We start from the raw sequence: 11,265 nt of genomic DNA, 5'->3' as shown, positions 1-11,265 counted from the left end.
TTTTTTTGTTGATTAAATGACATTATGTCCAAATTTATTTAATGATATTTCATTAAGGTAACTGAAAAAGACAAACAATAAAATATGAAGTTTAAATTTATTTAAGCATATTTCATTAATATAACTGAAAAGACAAGTAATAAATTAGGCATTTTTATTCGTTTTAGGATATTTCATAAATGCAACTGAAAATGACAAGCAAAAAAATAGGGAGTTTAATTAATGAAGTAAGAACATTTTCAAATGGGTACTTCTCTTTTAATAATATAGATTGATACATATTTACATCACTTGTAATAGCTGATGTAAATATTTACATCAGTTTTTGAAGAAATGATACAAATTATTTACTTCAGTTTTTACATCAGTTTTTGAAGAAACGATACAAATTATTTGCATCGCCACTTTCAGAGTCATTTAGAGGGTGTTAGTGGGACTGAGATTTTTGTAGAGTTTGTTAATTTTAAAAGTTGAGATATTTGTTAAATTTGAAAACATGTAGTATTCTCAAAATCTTGTTTTGTGAATTAAAATGGTAAGAATTCAACTCTCAATAACACTTACTTTAATAGATTTGTAGAATCATTAAAATCTAAACATTTTGAATAACAAATGATTTTGTATAAAATTATAGAATCATCAAACTAATAACACTAGATTTTAATGAGAATGTGAGAATCTATAAACCAATAATACTATACTTCAAAATTCTAAGACTCATTATAAATTCAATTCCCACTAACAGCTCCCTTAATTAAGTGATGTAAAATAATCCATGGGTATAACTAATGCAAATATATAAAACTAGGATCGGCCCGCCCTACGGGCGGGATATACTTTACTTGTGATCTAGATTATTATTTTTTGTATAACTTTTTGGTTTGTGTTTCAGGATTTCATTTGCAAGAAATGTGCATGATAATGATTTTTTTGTCTTTTAGAATATTTTAGGTCAGGAGAAATTGTATATAATAAGATCTATTTTTCTTGTTTACAATACTTGTTTATGTTGTACAAAAAAAATAGTTGTCTCTATGTTATAAAGTTGTGGTATTGATATATTGTGAGCACTTTAAATAGTCTTCATGTTGTTTCATTTTACAATAATTTGAGTCTATATTAAAGTGTACTAACGGAGGTTATGTTGTTTTCTACAATTTTAAATTAAATTTTAGTTTTATATGAATTTAAATATACTTTAAATATATATACAATGAACCGGTTACGCAAATATATTATGGTAGGTAAATAAAAATTTTGTTTTGTACAAAATTATTTGTATTTTGTACTAATATTATTCTGTTCGACTAATACATAGCGTACGAAGGTGAAGCTTGAATGTGTCTTCACTGTACGGTTGAATGTTTAAGCTATTGTAATCTGAAATAGCTGTGGACGCGAAGTTACGACGAAGATGTAAAGAATCAGTCTTAGTTGCCATTGTTTTTGTTTTCTTTTTAATCTTTTAAAAGTTATTTCTTCCAAATATTTCATATTTCGACGATGCTGGGTTTTGGATTACCATATCTTTTTTGGTAGTATATCTATACATAAACATTTCCTTTTTTTTTTTTTAATTGGAAACCATCACCAGGAGGGACATAGTATATCAAGTGAACCTGAATGATAAACACGCGATTGCTGTAAAGAAAATTCAGAGTACATAAATGTTTCAGGGATTTAGGAAGCTAAATAAATTGGATGATGACTGGTGTGTTTATGAAGAAATATTCTGTTTTAACAGATGCGAGTGTACGTAATCGTAAATGTTGTCGAATAGGCCTGCTAATGGGAATAAAGTTTAATATGAAGTGACTGGTTAGGGTTTTTTTTACCCTACTATCCTTGCCGTTAATTTCCTTTTTAAAAAACTTTAGGCATGGTTAAATTATTACTGTGTTATATCTATTGCTGTATTTAGTGACAAAAGAACTTTATCATCCACATAACTCTCATATTTTCTAAAAAAAATAGTTCACTCATAATATCCGGAGTTTTGTATTTATCAAGTTTGACTATGTTTTTTTGTCACTTTTTGTCATCAGTTTTTGACTTTGTTATATCTAATCGCCAGCTGATTGGTGGTTATATGGTGTTGAGGTCAGTACCGGCTTTATATTGTGAAATAATCAGATAAGTTTACTTATGTTTTAACCTATATAATGACTTTTTGGTGTGCGAATAATTATGCTTTCTTAGTTAAGGATTGCCATCTTTCGTCGGCCCATTATTCTTATTAGGTATTATTATCGCCCTCTTAAAATACCACATCATTCAGCAATTTGTTTTTTGAAAAATATTTACATAATTATTTTGGAAAATACGGACGTAAATTAAGAGTCAGAATTAAGGTATTTACAGGTTTATTACTGAAAATATTTTGCGCACTCGTGATAGTAAAAACAAATATTTACCTTACACGAATTTTATGCATTGTTAGGCTAATGTATTAAGAACTTGTGTGGATAATATTTTCATAATGAGCTTTTTTCTCAGCAGCATTCAGACCTTGTGACCCATTGTTTTCATGGTTATTAAAATGACTTACGATTTACATACAGTTAGGTCTTGGCCTATCTAATGACTGAGCCGGACCTAACAATGTTTGATGCCTGATATTGCTATTATAAAATGGCCGAAGTGGCTGTTAATGTTTTCTTGCTAATGGATAATACCTTTGAGGAAAACATTAATGGTTTGCATACACTCAAACTAATTCTACAAACCTTTGCACCAAACATAAATTTTATAGGAATTTCAGAAAATAAAGATTGTTCAGGAAGTTAAAAACCAGGAGCAGACACAACATCCTTAATTTAAAAAAAAACCAACATTGATGCAAAAGCATTTTTTGAGATAAAGTAACTCTGTTGCCAAATCATAAAGCGAGCTGCTTTGGCTGAAGGCTCCTGTGGTCCTTTACCATTTGGGACTGCTGTTGCATCCGGTGCTGCCTGCTGACTGCTACCCCCGGTTTCAACCTCAGCAGGAACCGTGTTGTCAACTGGTATGTCGTCCCCCTTTTTCACGTTGTCTCCCTGATCATGTCCAATAATCTTTATTAATTTATAGTACATGAAAGCGCCATGGCAAAACAATAGTAACACTCACATTATCAACGGATGCAGGGAAGTTGATAAAGTCCGTTAAGTATCCGTGTGATGGTGAAACATAATCTATATAATACAGTGTGTTACATACAGGAGAGCACCAACCGCATATGTATTGTCGCAGTGCAAACATGTGAAGGCTGAGTCTGTGCGTCGCCTTCGAGTGATTTTTGTCTCCCGGAGGGTCACTGACGGAACTCTTAACCGCCGTGATCTCCCCAATGTTGTCTATGTAAGAATGAATATTAGGAATCAATTTCCGGTTAGTATGATTACAATTTAAAGGGAGGATTACCCGAGAGTTGAGAGCTGGTGTTTGCTAGAGCAAGCATTTCACTCCGACTACGAAATCGGAAACATTCTTCAGGCAGCGGAGAACTCGGTTCAGTCAACACCTTTAAGGAGGTTGCATCACTGAACCGGATCAACAAAGAAGAGTCCGTTAGCCTGAAGTTTGGATTACACCGAGCCACTTCAAAACCGGTTAAGAATACATCGACCCCGCCATGAGATGGGGACCAAAGGTTGGAACCCGGCTAGCTGCAACGGTGGCTGGCATAAGAGCCGCCTGAAACGTAAATGGGCGTTGTCATAACTAGGACTGTTCAATATGGTAAAACCGAACCGTACCGAACCGAAATAAATAATATGGTTTGGATTTGGTATATACCATACAAACCGAATGGATATGATTTTTAAAAAACCGTAGGATTTGGATATGGTTCGGTATATAACCGATAAAACCGAATAAACCGAATAAAACCAATCAAAAAATAGAAACATGTAAATATGTATATATTTTATAACAATGTATGAAAATCATAAGTTAATTTTTTTGCTAATAACTATTACCATATTTTTTACAGTAATAAAATAGTGCTGATTTGTAAAACACTTGAACTATAATTAAATAACAATTCATCGCAAACATGCTTCTTATTTTCTTAGTCTTCTTTTGATCTTTTTGTTTTAATTTAGCATTGACTAAATTGAAATAAAGATTATAAATTTGATGATAACAATTAGTGGAAATTCTTCACAATTTTTTTTATCTATAAACGAATAGAGTTTCGTGTTTAATAGAAGAAACATGACTTTGATGAACACTAAATATGAAAGAATATAATAACTTATTTTTTGTGCTTCGTGCTTCTGTTTTATTTTTTGTATTTTATTTTTATTATCAAAATTTTGAGCTTTGATTTTAATTATAGATTTGATTATTTTATTAGATGATAGAAACATTTTTTATTTTTGTTCTTTTATTTAAACTTATAATATTTTTTAATAAATGAATGTGTTGACAACAAGACTCTAAAATTCATATAATATGATTCCAAAATAAAGAATTATGTTTTTGGTATAAAACCGAATAAACTGAAAACCGACGGTATATAAACCGAACCGAACCGAAGTAAATATGGATTTAGAATGGTAGTTATATTTTACTAACCGAAATACCGAAAAACCAAAAAAACCGAACCGAGATTGAACACCCCTAGACATAACCAATAAACAAAAAATAAATGCTCAATGCAAATTCTTACAGATCGGGAAAAAGCAAAGTAGAGACTTTCGGAAATTCTTAAACGGAACTCACCTTTGAATCAAGCAGGAGCAGACATCAGTTCATCACCGCGCCTGATATTCCTCGCCTCCCAGAAACACAATAACCTAACCTCAACCGCCGTGAAAGAACATCTACCGGACTTCAAATCGAAAAGAAAAAGTCAAGAGTTAGCCATTTTCTCTGTAAATAAGTAGATTGTTTCGTTCTAATAGATTGATATGATGGTTTAGATTGTAGGGATGCTAACCTTTTTATAGTCGACCCTCCACCGCCTTCGAAGAGCAGATGTGACATTGAAGATAGATCGTGACGATGGAGTTAAGAAAGAATTTAATAGCAATGAATCCGTAACCGAATGATTTCTGGACCAGGAGGAAGAAGAAGTATGAATCGTTCGAAACTGTAAAAGCAATCAATCGGCGCCGTATTAGACTGAAACCCTAGCATTGCCTACGGCGGAGAAGACTAAGCGATGAAAAGATTAAGAAACGCTGCGTTAGGACCTGTTACGCTTTACTTCTAACTGAGCTTAATGGGCTTAACAAAGCAATTCGACAGACTAATATAAGTTGAAGCCCAACCGGATTAGAATAAAAATAAATGAAACACAACGCTTAGTATTAGGAGGACAGGTGTCGAACTGTGAGCACATAAATTGATGACGTGGCATTTGAGCTGGACCCTCTGGTAGGGATTCAAACCCTTTTTTATATATAAAGATAAATAATGTTAAACCACTATTTTTTGTAGTGTTCAGGAAAACTATGGAGTTACAAGATTGTGGGTATCAGAATATGCGGGCACAGCCAGTGACGGAGGCAGTATGTTGTCATGTGGGTCAGTTGACCCATGTGAGTTTTTGAATAAACATCATTTACATGTTTATTTCTTTGAAAAAACTGAGAAAATAGTGTAGATTAAGTTAATTGACCCCTATAATATATGTTGATTATAAATTGACCCTCCTAACGAAATTTTCTAGCTCCGCCACTGGGCACAGCACGTTCCGCATTAGAGGCATTGGCTCTCCTCTTCGCAATGCAATCAACATGGAGTTGTGGTTTTCTAAATGTTATATTTGAAGGTGACTCGGAGGTTTTGATTAACAATATGAAACACAACAGACAAGACATAATTCTTCATAATCCAATACGAGATATTTGGTATTAGAATACTAAATATAAATATGGAGGGAGCGCGGCTAGGGTTTTTAGGCGACTGCAAGGGAGATTTTCAGATCTAGGAGTTCAACGACCAACGGCGACCAACGGTGACTCTCACTGTTTTCTTTGGACCCTGATACTGACACACAAGGTGATCTCTGCCTTTGCGTGTAGTGGTGTGTACCGGAGACCGTAGCGAGGCTCATAACCTTACGTACCAGCCACGTCTCCCTTCCATAGTTTTGGTTTTCTTTCCCATACTTTCTAGCTTTTGCTAAGTCTTCTGTGGATCTGCCTCGATACTCAGATCTAAGATCTATCTAGCGATTGCTAAGTACAACAGTGTTAATGGCCAACCGAAAAGACTCAGGTCCTCCACAGGATCACTGCAGATATGGAGCCAGCTCATCTCAGGCAATGAGACGCCTTGCCATCGAGGAAGATGACATTATCAAGCTACCGGAATGTGACCTTAAGGAAGCAGCAGAGCATTTCAAACTTACCCTTATTGGCAAAGTGTTTCAGCTAAAGAGCAGGAGCATCGATGCACTGATCAACTTGCTCCCCAAGCCAATAATTTGGAACGTCGAAGGAAGGGTTCGCGGTACGAACCTTGGGAATGGACGGTTCCAATTTGATTTTGACAAGGAGGAAGACCTTCAAGCAGTGTTGAATAAGAGACCATGCCATTTCAACCAATAGAGTTTTGCTTTGGAGAGGTGGGAACCCTTTACGAAGGAAGACTTTCCAAATTCCATCCCTTTCTGGATAGGGATCACGGGAGTTCCAGTACACTTTTGGAATGATGGTACGTTCTCAGAGATTGCAAAAGCGCTGGGGACAAAGATGGCTCTAGACTCTAAAAGAGCAAAGATACAAGTTTCAATTAATGTGGACAATCCTATTCAGTTTGAGAGGATGGTGGGTTTTCCTAATGGAGATATTGGACGCGTTACCCTAGCTTATGATGGCCTACATCGCTTATGCTTCAACTGCAAGCACATCTCTCATGATGAGAACTCTTGTCATCTACTGTCAGAACAGGAGCGTGAAGATAGGAGACAACAACGGCTTGAGTACAACATCAACAACGAGTTAGATCTCCCACGGGCCAGTTAGAAAGAGATACCAAAGACAGGAATCTCAAAAGACCGAGATCGCCTCCACAGGAACGTAGTCCACGTCCTCACCACTCTCCCCTTGCATGGAGGGATAAGAGGCGGGTGGAGAAGAGACAACAGAACACGCAACATGGCCACAAGGAATTTTCGAAGTCTTACCGTTCTGAACCTAAGCATCTGGTTGAGGACAAATATCCCCAGTCGTTGGGAAGAAACCCACATAAGCACAATGACGTCTGGAACAGAATTGAAAGACCCCAAAAAGACCGGGACTCTGGCAATGTGCCACGCCAAAGTAGCGACTTATACCGTCGGAACAGAGATGGTAGGAGCTCAAGGAACTATAGAGCTAAACCTAAACTTAGCTGGAGACCTCGCCCTAACCAGGCGACTACCTATCCTAGAGAGGCTTGTAGTTCAGCAGCAAAAGCAAGGATCGACAGTGAGTTCTCAAATTCTCTGGTGGATTCCCAGCGCACAATCTCAGAGAATGTCATGGGTCTGGAACCAGGGGAAATACAAAACGCTGAGGCTGAGATTGAACGCAGACGCCTTAAAGGAAAGGGCATTGCCTCTGAGACACCGACTTCAAAGGAAAAAGATTTCCATGCCATGTCGGCTTTAAATAGACTGGCTCCTCTGTCTATTCGCGAACCTATTGAGCACCCTCCGTCGGCAGCTACAAGGTACGTGGCTCCTGGACCGCTGATCACACCCACCAGAGTTGTTATAAGTAATGATAATACCGAAATGGATGTGGATATGATACATGGTCCTAATCTAGATTCAATGGTGCTGACTGAGACCGATCTTGAAAATATTGAAAAATCTGTCAAGGAATTTGAGAATCTAGAAATGGACGATGAAATGATTGCAAATGATGATTTGCTTGGAGATGCTCCTGGTTTTGATGCAGTGCAGATTGATGCTTTAACTCAACTCTCTCCAGTACATACTGAGATCCAAGACCCACAACATGACATCCCAGTGAGCTCGACACCGGAGAGGAGGAGTGCAGATTATGCAAGCTTGCCCCAAAGAACAAATATAGATACTGTAATGTCTCACGATGGGACTGCTTCAAAGCTTCCGGTTACTCAAACTCGTAAGCCCGCAGGTGTTTTGAAAAGGAACGTTCCAAAGAGCCCAGATGCAAAAGCGGCAAGAGCTTCAAGGAAACTGAACGCCGCTCGTGGACGCACCTCTCTGAAGGTGAAAAAAGGGAATACCTCAAGTAAGGCCGCAGCTCATCCCTCTCACAAACTCCCTCGTATTGAGGTGTACCCTTCTGCTCTAAGCAAGAAAACTTTGTCTCTTTCAGGTTCGGTGGTGTCCCAGAAACCACACAGTAAGAGATCATGAGTGCCATCGCGTGGAATTGTCAGGGGGCTGGTGCGTACCTGACAAAGCAGCACCTCCGCGAGCTGCATCGTTGCTTTACTCCTTCTTTTCTTTTCCTTTCAGAAACAAAAAATAATTTTTCCTTTTTGCAAGACTTTCAATTTGAGTTTGGTTATAATAAATTGTTCACTGTGGAGCCGGAAGGCAGAAGCGGTGGACTAGCACTTTTTTACTTGGATTCTTTTGATGTTGAGATTCTGTTTTCTAATAATCGCATGATTGATATTGTGGCTACACTAGAAGGACAAAGATTTTTCATTACTTTTGTCTATGGTGATCCGGTAGTTGAATGCCGAGAAAATGTATGGGAAAGACTCACCATAATGAGCCTCACGAGAAATGGTGCCTGGCTGATGCTGGGAGATTTTAATGATATCACAGGCAACCATGAAAAAAAAGGTGGGAGGCGAAGACCTGATAGCTCGTTTATACCCTTCAAAACCATGCTGGCAAACTGCAGGATGATTGATTTCCCATCTTAAGGAAACCCTTTTTCTTGGGTGGGCAACAGAAGCTCTGGAAAGGTTCAATGTAAGCTGGATAGGGCTGTTGGAAACGAAGACTGGCATCATCTTTATTCCCACACGAATGTGGAGTACTTGCGCCTCTGGGGCTCCGACCATCGTCCTATTCTCACCCGTTTTCTATCCAAAAGAGGTAAAGGAAGAAGGGGGTTCAAGTTTGACAAGAGATGGATAGATAGAGATGGGTTTAGAGAGACGATCCTGAAAGGATGGAGTGATCCAGGGAACCTGCACCCGCCTGACCTCCATGAGCGTATCGCGATGTGCCGCAAAGCTATCGCCCAATGGAAGCGAGCGAATCTCTTAAACTACGTCGTTCGTATTGAGGAACTGAAAGAGAAGCTTGAGAAAGCACAATTAGATGATACAATCTGTTGGGGTCGAAAACGGTTGCGACGAAATTAACGTCCAAATCCCCGCAAAATACAAGTATGTCTTTTCACAACAAATCATGCTCGATCAAGAGAACGTCACAACGTATGTTCCCGAGATAAAGCTTCGTTCGAATTCTATTGAGATCAAGCATAAGCCATCAGAAACATGCCCATACCGGTTATGGATACGACGAAGTGAACGATCAAAACGTCCGAAGAAGAAAACGAAAAACCTTCTTCGATAAATACTTTTTCGAAATAGATTCTTCTTTACAAAAAGCTTTGTGGAGGAAACACGAGACATCGGACAAGAGCTCGAAAAGGGTCGCTACGTAGCGACCGAGCGTTCGTCCGCTCGGTCGCTATGTAGTGACCGAGCTTGAGCCGAAGCTCGGTCGCTACATAGCGACCGAGCGCTCGTCCGCTCGGTCTCTACGTAGCGACCGAGCTCTTCCAAAACGTCGATACGACATTAGTCCATGTATTCTCGTCTGCCCTTCGATGCTATCTCCCGAAGACCGTAGCGAACCCATTTCATGTTTCCCGCCATTCTAAGTCATCGATCAAACTTTACGGTAAAAACCGCGGAAAGTTCACTCTTTATCGAAAGAAGACGTAATAAACGCTTTGAGTCAGAAGACGGCCCAAAGGGACCTAAGACATGACTCGAGGCCCAACTTACGATTTCTTAACCAACAGCCCGTAAGCCGCATGACGCTTGGTTCGCAAGGGAAGATAAAAGTCAAGTTTCCGCGGATAGAAACGAAATTTTGAAGATAATTACGAAGATAAAAAAAATGGAATATCTCCATTTTTATGCTATGGCGGTTTAAGGGTAGAAGAGGAAAAGCGTAAACCAACCTAGAAGCCAGTATATAAGGAGTCATAGGCGAGAGGCATGGGGGAGACTTTTCTCAGAGCAAACTTAGCACTTAGAGCAATTAGGCATATTCCTTTTCATGCGACGACGAAACAGAGGCGTGCCCAAAATAGGCTCACGAAATTGAAAAACCCCCGGGGGGGATGGGCAGAGAAAGAAGAAGACATTGATAAGGTTGCAGAAGAATATTTCCAAGTTCTATTCACCACCTCCAACCCCGGGAATTTCGATGAAGCCCTCCGGTATGTTACCAAAAAAGTTACCACGAATATAAATGAGTCACTCACTCGCGCCCCATCAGACGAGGAGATCAAAAAGGCTCTCTTTGCCATTAACTCAGACAAGGCACCAGGGCCAGATGGGCTGACGAGTTTGTTTTATCAGAAATTTTGGGGTATCACTGCTGGCGAAATCTTCCGCACAGTGCGAGAAATCTTTATGTCTGAAACCCTTGACCCAAGACTTAATCAAACAAACATTTGTCTTATCCCTAAGACTGATCGGCCATGCGAGATGACGGAGTTTCGGCCAATAAGCTTATGGAATGTAAGCTATAAAATCGTCTTGAAAATTCTTAGTAACCGTCTTAAACGCCATCTCTCGGGTCTGATCTCGGAGACCCAGTCAGCCTTTGTGGCTAAGGGACTTATTACCGATAACATCCTAGTTGCACAAGAAGTCTTCCATGCCTTGAGGACAAATCCGAGATGTAAATCAAAGTTTGTGGCGATAAAGACCGATATGAGTAAAGCATATGATAGAGTGGAATGGTCCTTCCTAGAGGCACTGATGCGGAAGATGGGCTTTACGGACCGATGGATTGTGTGGATACACGTATGCATCTCCTCCGTATCATATAATGTACTCATCAATTGAGAACCAAAAGGCAATATCACACCCTCCAGAGGGCTCAGACAAGGAGATCCGCTCTCACCTTTTCTCTTCATAATCTTAACGGAGGCAATAATATCCCAAATCCGGGGAGCGGAAAGAGAAGGAAGAATTACGGGTTTAAAGATTGCGAGAGATAGTCCTCCGATCTCCCATCTCCTCTTTGCGGATGATAGTCTCTTTTTCTGCAAAGCTGAAATCCAACAGTTTCGTGAGCTCATGAAGATTATT

At 38.9% G+C, this 11,265-nt stretch overlaps 1 protein-coding gene across 2 annotated transcripts; it reads right to left on the bottom strand.

The window, feature by feature from the left end:
• Positions 1-2,717: 2,717 nt before the first annotated feature.
• LOC106299363 lies at positions 2,718-5,153 on the bottom strand. Of its 2 annotated transcripts, none has more exons than XM_013735467.1 (5): positions 4,928-5,153; positions 4,711-4,819; positions 3,406-3,678; positions 3,112-3,338; positions 2,718-3,038 (listed from the first exon to the last, which is right to left on the bottom strand). In XM_013735467.1, exons 3-5 carry the CDS (start codon positions 3,440-3,442, stop codon positions 2,817-2,819), a joined length of 486 nt encoding a protein of 161 aa, XP_013590921.1. In that variant the 5' UTR covers positions 3,443-3,678; positions 4,711-4,819; positions 4,928-5,153; the 3' UTR covers positions 2,718-2,816. The 2 variants fall into 2 exon arrangements, with proteins under 2 accessions (XP_013590921.1, XP_013590922.1); XM_013735468.1 differs by having other exon boundaries at positions 4,711-4,811.
• Positions 5,154-11,265: the final 6,112 nt, after the last annotated feature.

The sequence above is a fragment of the Brassica oleracea genome, chromosome C6 (assembly GCF_000695525.1).
Source record: "Brassica oleracea var. oleracea cultivar TO1000 chromosome C6, BOL, whole genome shotgun sequence".
Taxonomy (NCBI): domain Eukaryota; kingdom Viridiplantae; phylum Streptophyta; class Magnoliopsida; order Brassicales; family Brassicaceae; genus Brassica; species Brassica oleracea.
Note: the sequence above shows the minus strand (reverse complement) of the source record. Positions and strands in the feature narration are given on the sequence as shown.

What these genes read in the sequence shown, in the direction of transcription:
- LOC106299363 (XM_013735467.1), bottom strand. Translation starts at nt 3,442, where the DNA reads ATGCTTGCTCTAGCAAACACCAGCTCTCAACTCTCGG. An exon ending in CACCAGCTCTCAACTCTCGG is followed by an intron (nt 3,339 to 3,405) that starts GTAATCCTCCCT and finishes ATTCTTACATAG; the next exon opens with ACAACATTGGGGAGATCACG. An exon ending in TCCCTGCATCCGTTGATAAT is followed by an intron (nt 3,039 to 3,111) that starts GTGAGTGTTACT and finishes GGACATGATCAG; the next exon opens with GGAGACAACGTGAAAAAGGG.